The sequence below is a fragment of the Ailuropoda melanoleuca genome, chromosome 15 (assembly GCF_002007445.2).
Source record: "Ailuropoda melanoleuca isolate Jingjing chromosome 15, ASM200744v2, whole genome shotgun sequence".
Taxonomy (NCBI): domain Eukaryota; kingdom Metazoa; phylum Chordata; class Mammalia; order Carnivora; family Ursidae; genus Ailuropoda; species Ailuropoda melanoleuca.
The window spans coordinates 72,684,237-72,699,114 of NC_048232.1; the positions used below are offsets into that span (position 1 = coordinate 72,684,237).

The window sequence follows — 14,878 nt, forward strand, 5'->3', positions numbered from 1 at the left end:
GTCTCAGGAGCTTTGGAGACATCATCCAAGTGGACAGTTAAGTTGGCAGTTGGATATATGGATCTTTGGCTTGGAGGATAAATATGGTTAGAGACATAAATGTGGGAATCGTGTGTACATGGACAATCACTGAAGCCACGAACAGAGGTAATATGCTTAGGGTGAAATTAGGCATGAGAAGAAAAGAACCTTAAGAAACTGAAACACTTAGAAGTCAGGTAGAAGAAGGGGAACTAACAAAAGAGACAGAAAGGGGGGCGCCTGCATGGCTCAGTCAGTTAAGCATCTGTCTTTGCCTCAGGTCAGGATTTCGGGGTCCTGGGATCGAGCCCAGTGCCAGGAGCCTGCTTCTCCCTCTCCCTCTGCTCCTCCCCCCGCCCCAAGCTTGTGCTCTCTCTCTCTCTCTTTTGCTCACTCTCTCTCTCTCTCAAATAAATAAGTAAAATCTTTCTTAAAAAGGGAGAGACAGAAAGAGAGGAGCCAGATAGATGGAAGATGAAACAGGGGAATGTGTGTCGGCAGAGTCAAGAGACCAAAATGTTTGGAAGAGAAGGGCACCATCAAAAATATCCATGGATGCTAAGAAGGGAAGTCAGACAAGAACTGAAGAAGTTCTTTGGATGGCCTGCTTGTGATCTTGCCTATTTTTATTGTTGTGCTCATTATTTTATTTAAGAGCATTTTACTTATTAAAAATATTAATTCTTGGCCAGCCATGTATGTTACAAATATTTTTCCCAGTTATCACTGGTCTTATAACTATGTTTCTAATTTTCTGAGCCGTGTTGTTATGTTTTTACATGTAGTAATCTCATATGTTTAGACAGATTTATCAGTTATTTTCTTTGTGATTTATTCTTTTGCTTTCTTGCTTAGACTCGATATTTTCTTATAGTTTTTTAATATAAAATCTCATTTCTTTACATTTAACTCTAATCATTCTGGAATTTATTTTGGTGTAATGGTTCAGGTAACTTAACTTTACCAAACAGTGATCCATTATCACAGCACTATTTATTCCACGATCCTCCTTATCTGAAAAGTTTCTTCTATTTATTTATTTATTTATTTATTTATTTATTTATTTATTTATTTATGGTAGGGGAGTGAGCATGAGCCAGGGGAGAGGCAGATGGAGAAATGGGCTCCCCATCAAGCAGGGACTCAATCCCAGGACCCCGGGGATCATGACCTGAGCCGAAGGTAGATGCTTAACCAACTGAGACCCTCAGGTGCCCCTAATTTTTTATCTTTATACCTGAGTCTGTACCTGAGCTTTCTACTTCATTCCACTGAGCTATTTTTGCTCCCAGTAGTATTTTTAAATTATTATAGCTTCATAACATGTTCAAATAATTTGATATTCAAATTGCTCTCATTATTTTAAACTCTTACTCTCAGATAATTTTTCTCCAAGAACTTTAAAATCATTTTGAAAATTTAGAAATGTTTTAATCCCATTGAGATTTCAATTAGAATTGTTTTATATATATGTCAATTGTGGAAGAACTGATAGGTTTATGACCTTGAATTGCTCCATCCAGGAATATGGTATGTCTCCCTATATAGTAAAATTTTATTTTCTATAATTCTGAAACTGTTTTATGAAATAAAGAGCCTACATATTTCTTGTTACATTTATTCTTAGATATGTCATATTTTCTGTAGCCATTGAAAATTGCATTTTTCGTTCTTTTAATTTTTCTGTAGAGCTATTTTTAAAATTGTTTTTAACAGGGGCACCTGGGTGGCTCAGCCTGTTAAGCATCTGCCTTTGGCTCGATCATGATCCTGGGATCCTGGGATTGAGCCCTGAGTTGGGCTCCCTGCTTGGCAGGGAGACTGCTTCTCCCTCTCCCTCTGTTGCTCCCCCTGCTTGTTCTCTCTCTCTTCCTCTCTCCCCAAATAAATAAAATCTTTTTTTAAAACTTTAAAAATAAAATTGTTTTTAATAAACCATTTTGTTCCATTTATCTAAAATATTTAGAAGCTTCCAAAGGTATCAAGGGCAAAACATCATATGTTAGTCATGAAAAGCTGACATCGTCCCATTTACTACAGCCTTCAGACAAGATCCTGTACTGTAATGCGTTTACCCTTTGCTCTAGTTAGAAAGGCTGCCCCTTGAAAGCAAAATGATTCTCCCCAACCTACCACATCTGCCACCTGGAGGATAGCCAGCCATCTGTCAAGATGGAGCCATGCTGGGACCCATCCTTCTGCCACATCTGTTTTTAGTCTGTTTCTTGTGGTGTTTGACTTTGTCTAAAATGCAACTGCAGCCAGCAACTCCCACCCAAACCAAGCTTATCATGTCACAGATAATCTATAAAAATTGACCCGACCGTCAAAGTTGTCCTGTAGGCTCAAAGACCTCCCCTCCCTACTGGCCATCAGTCGGGTATGTAACTTGCCTAGATGCATCCCACCAGGAGGGGCAGAACCCAGGGGCAAGTGGGCAGGCAGGAAGCACCTGCGGAGAAGCGATTTCCGGACGCAGAACCCTGCATCTTTTCCACCAACGTTAACAAGTTAGGGCGCTGGTTCTCGCCACAGCCACCAGGGGGAGCCAAACCACAGAGTCCGGCGGCAGGCGCCCTAAGCCGGGCGGGGCGTGCGTTCGGTCCTGAGCTGGAGCCACAGCCCCCCGCAGGAGGAGGAGACATCACACACTCCTCCACTCCCCCGTCCGGCTGATGAGCCTGCCCACCCTCCCCTGTATCTATACTGGATTTGCTCAGTTCTTCGGGTTCGTCACTCTCCCCCTGGACTCAGGGTCCTCAAACATGCTGTCCCCTTGCCCCTTTGTCCCACGAGCTCTCACCTTCCAAGTCTCAAATCAAGTGTCACTTATTCAAAGCGGTGTGCGCTGTTCCGAAGACGAGGCCACGCCTCCTGCTCCAGGTTCCGTGCCACCGCGGTGTCCCGCTCCTTCAGGCTGAACTTCTCGGTAGTGTCTGTTTTACACTCCACGAAAAGCGCCATCAGGGCAGGAACCCCGTCTGTCCTGCGGGCTGCGGCACCCCTGGCATCTAGCACCAGGCTCACTGCAACCCAGGCACTCAGCAAACACGGCTGGATTGATTCAGAGCCTTAGCCCGTAATCACCTGCCCAGACCTCTTTATTAGAGGGGAGGACGGGGCTGAATTGGCAAGCAACCCCTCAGACTGCCGACGATAAAACAAGATTTCTCAAAAACCCCTTTGAAAGAACATTCCAGTTTAAGGGCCTTGCCTCCAGCAGCACCCTAGGAGGACCGACTGTCTCAGGGCTGTGTGTGGCTACCAACCACAGTAGGAAAAACAATGTTGGGAGGGTCCGGGCAGCCAACCAGACCACTGGAATGCTTCCTGGGACTATTATACAGGATTCCTGCTATAATTAAACCCGTTCCAATGAATCTTCTATTGCTTTGGTGACAAGTCATTGGTCTTGTGACTTCTACATTCATCAATCCAAACGGGGGGAAAGTGAACTTACACAGTCCCGGGGGAACTTCAGGAAGCCCCTCAAATGGCCATGGGCTGACTCTGCCAGCCAAGGTAGAGGTGAGACACGAAGGCGGACAGCAGCAACGTACAGGGTGACTTGATCACAGCTTTATTTTATGAAGACTGAGAAGACAGAGGGCATGAGGGAGGGCCTGGAGGCCAGGACAGACAGGATGTGAGAGGCTGGTTGGAAGTAAAATCTGCAGGATTGGGCTGGGATGGGACATGAGGGGTGAGGAGGATGGAAGGTGTCAAAGGCACTGATGGGGGCCAGGACACCCTGCTAAGGAGCCCCCAGCACCCAGAGTGAGCAGATACTAACCAGCAGATGATCATACGAACAGCATGTTTGCAGAATCACCAGAGAGCCCTACTGATGTCTCCAGCCTAATTCCAAGGCACACATTCTGAATTAAGCTCCTTTACATCCAGAAAATCCGCACACACTGAAATGTTAGGTGATTTCCTCCCACTGTCAACCCCCAGCCCCCAGCCCTTTCCATCACCATAACAACCACGTTGTGACAAGCAGCATGGCATCATCAGGAAGGACTCTCACCCCCACCCCAGAGAGCTCATCTTCTGTGGGTTAGCTGCCAGCTTCCTATGACACATAGTGCTCCCCCCGCACCATCTCCCGCCCCCCACCTCCTTCCCACGCCCTACATCCCGAAGCACCGATGCAATTCCAGATGCATCCTGGCTTTATTCAACACACCGGAATCCTCAGAGTATCGCTTGGGTCCTTCCACATGGAGGATTAGTGGATTGGAGAAATTCCAAAATTACATAACTCATATGTGGTAGTAAGAATACACATGCCTGGGGGGCTCAGTCAGTGAAGCATCTGACTCTTGATTTTGGCTCAGGTCACAATGTCAGGGTCAAGAGACTGAGCCCGGCATCAGGCCCCATGTTCAGCATCGAGTCTGCTTGAGATTCTCTCTCCTTCACCCTCTGCCCCTCCCTCTACTCGTGCATGTGCTCGCTCTCTCTAAGTAAATAAATAATAAAATATCTTTTAAAAAAAATAATACAGGTAAAGGTTATGTGGTTAAGGACCAAAAGGGACGCAGGAACGACATAGCCTAAACCATCCCTAACTATCTGGGACATCTTGGGCAACTTACTATACCTCTCTGAGACTCAGTTTCCTTAGTTTCAACCAAAGTATTAGTCACATAACAGAGATTTTATTAGAATTAAACAAAATATATATCAAGTATTTAACTTAGAGCCTGGCACATGGCAAATGCTCAGAACCTGTTCTTACGATCCCTAGATGGTAAAACCACGGGAGTGAGGATTCAGTTTTGAACTAGTTTTGAAGGAGTTGGCCTCGTTCACCGATATGTCAGCAGCGCCCAGTGAGTCCATGGCCCAGGAAAGGTGCACCATTACTATTTGTTGAAAGAATGAATGAACACTATTATGGTTTAAGTAGCCGGGAAATATAGGGAGAAAGAGAGACAGGCAAGGCGGCCTACTATGGAGAACAAAGGGAAGAAATTTGACCAGAGTGCTGTCCGAATCCAGGCCATTAGGCAGCACGTCCAAGAACAGCTGTCCCAACTCGGACTGGGCCATGCTTGACAATAACTGCGTGTTTCCAGGACTGAGTGAGGGGTCCCAGGGGGGAGCGAGGGGCACCGTGAGCAGACAGAGAGAGCACAGAAAGAGGCACAAGTGTGGAGGGAACATGTGAAATGATTCAGGGTTTGCATCTGCTTCATTTGAACTGTCAGCTGGTCCTTCGGGAAAGCTGTCGATGGGGCAGCAATACTGCCTATAGCCCTCGGGAGTTGGGGCACACATGCGGATGCTCCGAAAGGAGGTCAAGGCTGGAACTGCAGATGAAGGAGGAAGATGCTCGGAGTGCGGTTGAGGCCAAAATAGAGGAAGAATGCGAAGGACAGAGCCTCGGAAACCAGCCACAGCAAGAGAGAAAGAGGAGCCTTCTCAAAGCGAACGCTTTTTCTCCATTTCCTAGCTTCAGAAATTGTTGGCTTACTTTGTGGGTAGGAGTACTCAGAGAGGTCTGCTGGAACGACCAGTACTGTGGGGAAACAGGAGAACAGTAACTCTTGGCCATGTGACATCCCAGGAAAATGGGACTATTGAACCATAGTGACTCACTGTACCTGAGAGTGTATGTCTCTTCTTCACTGTATGGCACTTATCGGCTTTAATCCTGGCCACCGTGAATAAATAGGCCCCAGCAGCATCATAGCCGACTTCTGATAACACGTTCCAGTAGTGGATGAGGTGCAGCTTTGTCCAGAAGCTTGGGTTTTGGATCTTTGATATAAAGTCTGTGATACTTGCAACACAATGTATTAATGTAAGTCATGTTAGTATTTTGTATCTGGAAGGAAGCTCTTCTTCTATTTGCCCCATTCCATCAGCCTATTTCCATCAGACTTTGGTAGGTCACCAGATAAATGTGAGCTTGTCCCTCTTAAGCAGTCAAAGCCATTGCCACTCATCTGTCCAGGAGGCTGCCTCCTCCAGGCAGTCTTCCCAAATCTACCAGGCAGAGTGAGCCCCTCCCTCTCCCAAGCTTGCCGGCTCTGTGTCTTTGCTCTAGTGAAGCACTGACTCCATGTGTAGCTCTTCTCTGGCTCCACATGTCCCCTGCTAGATAGAGCTACATCTCATTCATGCCTGCACCCCCAGGCCCTACGAGAGCTGGGATTCAGAGTGAGTCAATGATACATGTTTGCCAAAGGGTGCATAAGAGGACAAGAAGGAAGGCGGGGGGACACAGAGGAGTAGAGAGGAGGGAAAAGAACGAAAGGAAAGGGAGGAAATTCGGAGGGTCTAGCAGGAGAATATGGCCAGTCCTTTATCCTAGCCCATCCACAAGTCCTCCTGTCTCTGGAATCCTCTTAACTTTGAGAGGAATCCCTGTGGAGTCAAGAAGGGAAGGAAGGGAATACTCTAAGAACCAGATGATCAAATGGAGCAAGGCTGGGAATCCGTCAGCCGCAGAAGGGTATGCCAAGTGAGAGGCCCATCCTTAGGAATGAACAGGTGGTTAACCGAGTAAGTGAATGAACGTGCCCTGCTTAAGGGAAACATGGGTGTGGGCGTGTCAGCACAGTGCTTAGCAAAGAAGAAGGAAATCTGCCCGAACCCCGCATAGAAAGGACGCGCCTTACCTGGGGCTTGAGAGGAAGCTGCACAAGTCACCCCAGGAGCCGCTCATTTTCATGTGCCAGGGCAGCTCCTCGTATACCCTCCAGAAAGCCGTCTGCCGCTGGAAGTATCGGCCCAACACTCGGTGGAAATATGCTTTCCTGTGATTTGTTGGGTTCTGAAAGGTATATGGACTGCTTTCTCTGACGGGAGTGAGCACACCTATTGAAAAATCAATTGCAGTAGAATGCATCCAATTTGGCAGTATATGAAAACATTACAGCAGATAACAGCTCTGTGGCCATAATTAGATATAATAAACAGGTATCTTGGGAAAAAACCCTGAAATGTTAAAAATGTATCTTCTTATAAATCTGTCCAGATTTACCAAAGAATTAGTTACAGTTACGATCAGTGGCCCAGATTTTGAAAAGCTAGGGAGCACGCTCATTTTTCATGATGTCTTCCCCTCCCCCCAAGAAATACATGTACCTACTTTTTTCTATTTTAAATATACATCATGGCTGCCACCTAAATAATCACTTTCAAATATGTGACGACATGCATTTTGGAGAAGTTAGTCTGCACCTGGGTCTCAAATAGGCCCTGGGGAAGCTGAGCCAACTAATGACAAATTGGAGGCCACAGCCAAGATTACTATAGTTCCACCAGAGAGAGGTGACTCCAACACATCATACTACCCAGAAATGAGCTCCTTAAAAACAAAAGGGTTTTGTTGCATTAAAAGCTAAGAGATACCTATCCTTGAAAGGTAAAATAGAAGTATTTTAAATTTTCTGCTTGACGCTTTTTCTCACAAGATCAATCACTCTGCTGGCTGGCCCCCCAAGGCCAGCTCTCCACAAGAGCCACAATAGAAGGGGAGCCCATTGTTCAAATAACCATTCTGCATTTCCATTGACATGATTTCCAGGTTATCTACGCGTTTGGAGAGACTTCATGCCAGCTGGTGGCATGTGCAGTGCTTCAGAAACCCATGGGAAGACTCACTGGGCATGGCAAGGGCATTTTTGTGAGCTGCAAATACAGAAGGGGATTAGGGAATGAGAGAGAAAGGGAACTGGGACAAACACTACCCTGCATCCAAGATTTAGAGTATTAAACACAATGCTTAAAGTGCACAAAACAGTCATAGAAAACGGACTTTATCTTTTTACAAAGTAACCTTGTGACATATGAAAGGATATGAAAATCTGTGGTTTTCACATGTAATTTTACATGTCAGCTTACTGGACTAAGGGATGCCCAGAGACCTGGTTGCGTATTATTTTAGGGTGTGTCTGTGAGGGTGTTTCTGGAAGAGATTCGCATTTGAAACAGGTAGACTGAGTAAAGATCGTCCTCACCAATGCAGATGGGCATCAGCCAATCTGCTGAGGGCCAGGACAGAAAAAAGGCGGAGGAAGGTGAATTTCTCTCTGCTGGAGCTGGAATCTCTGACTTCTTAGAGATTCTGGTTCTCAGACCTTTAGAATCAGACTAGAATTTACAGCACTGGCTCCCCTGGTTCTCAGGCCTCGGACTTGGACTGGAATTCTACCAACAGCTTTCCTGGGCCTCCAGCTTATAGACAGTAAGATCCTAGGGCTTCCCAATCTCCATAACCATGTAAGGCAAACCCTCACAATCTTTTTATAGAGATATACATAGAGAGAACTATAGAGATAGAGATCAAATCCTATTGGTCCTGTTTCTCTGGAGAACCCTGGCTAACACAATCCCCCTATGACAAACAAAGCTACTTAAAATCAGAGGGACTATGGAGCTGGCCAGAGCCCTGATTGAAGAAGCAGGATTCAAACCTTCTGACTCAATTCCAGTGCTCCTCCAATTGCAGGAGTTATAAGGAACGGCTTGACTGCAGCAACATCTGTACATATGAAGTTCAGCACAATTCTCACAGACAGACTTACTGGTTGACATTTCTGTAGTGTCTTTCTCTCTCATGACAGGTTAGATGATGCTGTGTGGACAAACGACCCCAAAATCTCAGTGGCTTAAAACACCAAAGGTTTATCATGCCATCACAGGGTGGCTAGACCTCCAAATTCAGGTCTGCTCACTCTGGGAATGAGAGACCAGCCGTCATCTTGAACATTGCCAGGAGCCACGTACAACCATTGGACAGAACTGGTCACAAGGTGCCACCCAATAAAGGGAACAGGAAGTGCTTCTCATGGTGGGTGGAGGGGTTGGAAATATTGGCAATTGGCTGTCATGGACACCACACTTGTTATCATTGTGCCAGATGCACAGATATAAAGTACTTTACATTAAGCATACTTAGCATTTTTAATACCCTCGAGGTATCATCCCCATTTTGGAGGTGAGAAACTGAATCTTAGAAAGTTAAGCACCTTTCACAAGATCATGCCAGTTCTGTCAGATTCCAAAGTCCTTGTTCTTAACAAGAAATTGTTTATAAAAGAAGCCATGATGGTTGCCCATAGGAAAGAAGATAGACTCTTTGCCAAACAACATACTGGCCTGGGAGTGAGGTAACGAGTGGGTGAAATGAGGCTGCTTCCCTACCATGACCACAGTGTCACCTGCGGGTAGCTCATACCTCCTATCCTGTGCTCAGCCCTCCAGATCCTGATTCCACTGCAGGCAAACACTAGACACCGACATTCAGTATCGGATCTCAAAACAATGGATATGGAGACTTCTAGAAACAGCAAGGCCAAAAAACCAACTGCCAAGAACAGGTGTGCATTCATTCAGCAAACATCTATTGAACGTAACTGGAGCAGGGCCCAGGGAATTCAGACCTGCTTGAAAGTGTCTGATAAAATGGAAGAATCCTTAGGCCAACAGAATTCAAGACCACTAGTTGATTTGCATGGGTTATTTTGGGAAAGATGGTAGATAAAAGACCACAGAGGAGATGATGAGTCAAATAAAGGGAGAATTCATAATGGCTAATATTTCTTAAGAATTTACTATGGGCCAGGCCTGCTCTAAGTACTTGTAATTACATGAATTAGTCATTGAATGCTTACTAGTAATAATGCTCTGAGGTTGGTTCACTTATTATTTTACAAAAGAGGGACCTGGGTACAGAGTGGTGAAATGATGTAGCCAAAGTCTTCAGCTAGGAAGTGGGAAAGCCAAGGCTCACCCCCAATTTAGCATCAGGACCCCATTTTTCCTGGTTATGCTATGCTGACTCCTTCTGCTCCACAACTGCTGCAAAATGAGCTTCACAGCCTGGGTTTTTGGAGCATTGATAGGGTGAAGCATTCTAAGAAGAAAAGGAAGGGGCTCTTTCCAGGAAGGGCTCCCTGAGATCCTGAGGAAGGACGGAATTTGGGGGCGGAAACTGGCATGGCTCAGGTCTCCTAGAAAACACCTATTCCCCTTTGGACACGAGCACCATCCTGACACCTCAAGGTCTGGCTGCCATGGGACAAATGGACAGGGACCTCAGCATGAGGCCTTGTTTTTCTCATGGTGAGCCTCGCAGGGGCAGTTGGGAGGTACCCACATCAGTACGCACAAACCAGAAGAGCCTCTCTGGGGGTGACTCTAGCCAACAGATGGGTAAGCCCATGGGACACTGCTCAGAGACTCCCACAGACACACAGAACAGACGAGGACTTTCTAGGAGGCCGGTGGGAAGCAGATTGACGTGACCTAGCCTAGTCGGAGGATGCTCTGTGTACACAAGAAATAAAGGAAATAATGTATAAGAAGTGGCTGGCCCATCAGGGAAATTCAAATCAAAACCACATTGAGATACCACCTTACACCAGTTAGAATGGCAAAAATTGACAAGGCAGGAAACAACAAATGTTGGAGAGGATGTGGAGAAAGGGGATCCCCCTCACACTGTTGGTGGGAATGCAAGTTGGTACAGCCACTTTGGAAAACAGTATGGAGGTCCCTTAAAAAGTTAAAAATTACGCTACCCTATGATCCAGCAATTGCACTACTGGGTATTTACCCCAAAGATACAGACGTAGTGAAGAAAAGGGCCATATGCATCCCAGTGTTCATAGCAGCATTGTCCACAATAGCTAAATTGTGGAAGGAGCCGAGATGCCCTTCAATAGATGACTGGATTAAGAAGCTGTGGTCCATATATACAATGGAATATTACTCAGCCTTCAGAAAGAACGATTACACAATATTTGCAGCAACATGGACGGGACTGGAGGAGTTTATGCTAAGTGAAATGAGTCAAGCAGAGGAAAACAATTATCATATGGTTTCACTCATTAATGGAACATAAGAAATAGCAGGGAGATCGGTAGGAGAAGGAAGGGAAGAATGAAGGGGGGGGTAAACAGAAGGGGGAATGAACCATGAGAGTCTGTGGACTCTGGGAAACAAACTGAGGGCTTCAGAGGGAAGGAGGGTGGGGGATTGGGCTAGGCTGGTGATGGGTATTAAGGAGGGCACATATTGCATGGCGCACTGGGTGTTATACGCAAATAATGAATCACGGAACATTGCATCCAAAACTGGGGATGTACTGTATGGTGACTAATATAACAAAATAAAAATTATAAAAACAGGAGAAGAAGGAGAAGAAGGAGGAGGAGAAGAAGTAGTAGTAATGGCTGGCCCAGTGACAGCACTAAATAAAAAGTGACCGTGATGGCCAGGGGTGACAAGTTATGATAATGATTCAGAAGCACTAGAAGGGCATCGCCCAGCTTTTCGGCTCTCCTCCCTAACTGCCCCTTTTCTTTTCAGCCCCACTAATATGCACACACGCACACACGCACACACGCACACATGGGCACCCACACACAAAGTACGCAAGACCAAAGAATCCTCAGCTTTCATAGCAGAATGGGAAAGCGGCTGCTCTATCACAGGCCAGGGATCAAAGCATGCCTCTAGACTAGCACATGTTTGATAGGAGTAATTTAAGTTACAAATTGAATACAATACTAAACAGAGTATTAATCTCAAAGGAAAGGAGAATGCATGCACATGCATGGGACTAAGAGACTAGTTTGCCCCCAAATGATGGATATGATATTTGGACAAAATATGTCAAAAGACAGCCCTTTACCAAAAATATCATTGCAGACTCGAGTCCTATAGGCCTACCTTTGGGATCTTTTTTCTCCTTGTAGGATGTGCTTGCTTTCCATGCTCAGGCCACATGGAAGTGAATTATTGCGATTACAATTCCCCGTGCCTCCAGGAAAGTCGTATTCACATCTTGATTCTACAGCATGAAAAGTTGGTTGTGTTTTTTTTTTTCTGACAGTAGTGAGCATTGCCAGCAGTGCTTTATTTTGGGGCTCACAGTGCAGAGAAGGGGTACAGCCTATACCCAGAATTTTAACAGCCACACCATGGCCCTTTCGTTCCTACACCTCCAAGAGTATTACTGTTCTTTGGGAAAATGAAGAGACTGAGTGCATCGCAAACCATCAGAGGCCAAGAGAACAGAAGAGCTGACATCACCCCGAGGAACATCCTCATTCCTCGCCCTGCTCTCTTTGCCACATTATGTAACTTCAGAGGTGGTGGGAATGATGACAATGTAGGAGGGAAACAGTGGAAAAGATTTATCTTTTTAAAAAGGAAAGTGAAAGAGGACATAGTAAACTTAAAAGGGAATTTGCGCAGAGCTTAGAATCTTTGCAGAGGCTGTGATTTAAAGGTATTTTTAAGTCCTCACACCTGAAGTTCTCTGTATGAATAGAGCGCTCTGCCTCTAGATCAAGTGTCTGTGATTGCCATCATGTCTCAGATTCAGACCTGCTGCCCTTTCAGAAGGAGATAGAATTAGATTTGAGAATTAGGACAGAGACTGCTAATGCCTACCCAATAACCACGTCCCTCATCTTTGTTACTGACAGACACCCACCATGGTTTAGGGTAGCAACGCATCTGTTGAAACTTCCATTTGCCAACTCCCCTTGTATCTGGAGACATAGTGGAAATGTTGGTGGAAACCTGGGAAAGCTCCTTAAAAGGAAATGCAAGCCCTTCTTCTTCTCTTCATCCTTCCTGTTGCCCAAAATGTAATGGCTGGAGCTCCAACAGCCTTGCTGCTTCCAGCAGTCATGAACATGAGGTGACCTTGAGCAGGCAAGCTAGCGTGTGGATTAGGGACATGGAAGCAATGGGGTCCCAGATGACTATGTGGAGCCAATAGGGCAGCCTACCTCCAGAAAGTTCTCATGTGAGAGAATAAACCCTGGGATGGAAGCCATTGATGTCAGGTCTCTGTTACTCACAACTAGGTACAAGTATTAATTTATATCACCGTGTATATGTGTTTATAGATTCACTTCTACTTGAGAAGTGCCAGCTACAAGCTTTCCCTTGTATGCAAACTTCCCTTTTCCTAACTAGCAGGTACTTACACAGATTCAAGCCTTACCAAGAAGCTTGTGCTCCACAGCACTCCGCAGAGACTGGTGCCTGAAGTACAGGAGGCCATTGGGCTTCTCCTGGACCCACTGTCTGGTGGCGTTGCGGAAGGCCGCCCAGTGCAACATGGTCACTTTGTAATGATCCCTGTAGCCCAGCATGTCCAGAATCTGGAATATCTCACCCTCAGTCAGCCCGCAATGTGAGACGCTCAGTAAGCACAGGGCATCGGCCACCCAGCCATCCAGCGCTGTAGGGAAACATAATGACAACGATGACAAAAAGAAGAGTTCCCATCTGCCAGGCATCATTCTAAAGGTTTTATATGACTAACAACTTGTTTCTTTTAATCATCTTATTAAACTCCAACCTAACTCCCCCTGTCTTACAAATAAAACAAATAAAGCACGGAGAGGTTAAATAACTTGCCCAGATCACACAGAAATAAGTGCAGAACGGGGATTTGAGCCCAGACAACCTGGCTTCAGAGCCCAGACTTTCAGGCATTAAGTTATCATCTACATTGTCCCAACTAATACATCCACGTGAGCTATGGTTCCGAAATGGCAAGCTGGACAATTACTATACTACTGAGCAGTCTTTGTTGAGATTCACAAACATCAAATTTGCATTTACGGGTGTGAATGAATGGTTTTTCCGTATGGTTGCTAACTTGCCACACACTCACAGACGCCACTTGAGGCGGCAATACACATTACTCACCTGACCCTTAGATTTTTTCAGCCAGAGTTGGATTTCCCACTGGCTTTATGGTCAACCAACTCAAAAGAGACCCTTAAGACTACTGAGAGAAATGACAGGGTCTGTCATTCTAAATGGACTTCCTATGCTGGGATTGGGGAATGAACCCAAACACCTGCAATCTTTAAGCAGCGGCAGCTGCTCAGCCCCAGCTGTGCAAGCTTCCTCTGAGGTTGGCCCGAGTTTGACCAAGTTCTTCTTGGACCTGTGGCTGAGTGCCCTGGACTTGAGGAGGGATCAGTGGGCAGTGCTAGGAGGAGGAAGGTCAGCCAGGGAAAGGAGTAGTCCCTTGGGAGAAGAGGGCCTGGGCTTTCCTGCGCAATGCCGGACAAGTAGGGATAGCCATGGGCACAGCCATGGGTCACTTTGCCTGCATGACCCTTCTCAGGACACAGAGACCTTTTTTCCACCTCCTTGCAGGTGGGGGGGGGTACACTAAATTTGANCTATTAAACTCCTACCTAACTCCCCCTCTTATAAATAAAACAAATAAAGCACAGAGAGGTTAAATAACTTGCCCAGATCACACAGAAATAAGTGCAGAACGGGGATTTGAGCCCAGACAACCTGGCTTCAGAGCCCAGACTTTCAGGCATTAAGTTATCATCTACATTGTCCCAACTAATACATCCACGTGAGCTATGNGGCCCAGACTTTCAGGCATTAAGTTATCATCTACATTGTCCCAACTAATACATCCATGTGAGCTATGGTTCCAAAATGGCAAGCTGGACAATTACTATACTACTGAGCAGTCTTTGTTGAGATTCGCAAACATCAAATTTGCATTTATGGGTATGAATGAATGGTTTTTCCGTATGGTTGCTAACTTGCCACACACTCACAGACACCACTTGAGGCGGCAATACACATTACTCACCTGACCCTTAGATTTTTTTCAGCCAGAGTTGATTTCCCACTGGCTTTATGGTCAACCAACTCAAAAGAGACCCTTAAGACTACTGAGGGAAATGACAGGGTCTGTCATTCTAAATGAACTTCCTATGCTGGGATTGAGGAATGAACCCAAACACCTGCAATCTTTAAGCAGTGGCAGCTGCTCAGCCCCAGCTGTGCAAGCTTCCTCTGAGGTTGGCCCGAGTTTGACCAAGTTCTTCTTGGA

At 45.8% G+C, this 14,878-nt stretch overlaps 2 protein-coding genes across 2 annotated transcripts in view; both read right to left on the reverse strand.

Annotated features, from left to right (window-relative positions):
• Positions 1 to 3,136, reverse strand: part of LOC117796305 (putative tetratricopeptide repeat protein 41) — a 19,040-nt gene extending 15,904 nt beyond the window's left edge. Inside the window, exon 1 of the mRNA XM_034643678.1 lies at positions 2,825 to 3,136. The gene's annotated coding sequence lies outside the window, so the exon portion shown is untranslated. The remainder of the gene's footprint in view (positions 1 to 2,824) is intronic.
• The window catches only part of LOC105235954 (putative tetratricopeptide repeat protein 41), a 25,287-nt gene that overhangs the window by 6,817 nt on the left and 3,592 nt on the right, over positions 1 to 14,878 (reverse strand). Inside the window, 2 exon segments of the mRNA XM_034644132.1 lie at positions 11,716 to 11,836; positions 13,004 to 13,243. Of these exon segments, the coding sequence (XP_034500023.1) occupies positions 11,716 to 11,836; positions 13,004 to 13,243 (361 nt within the window).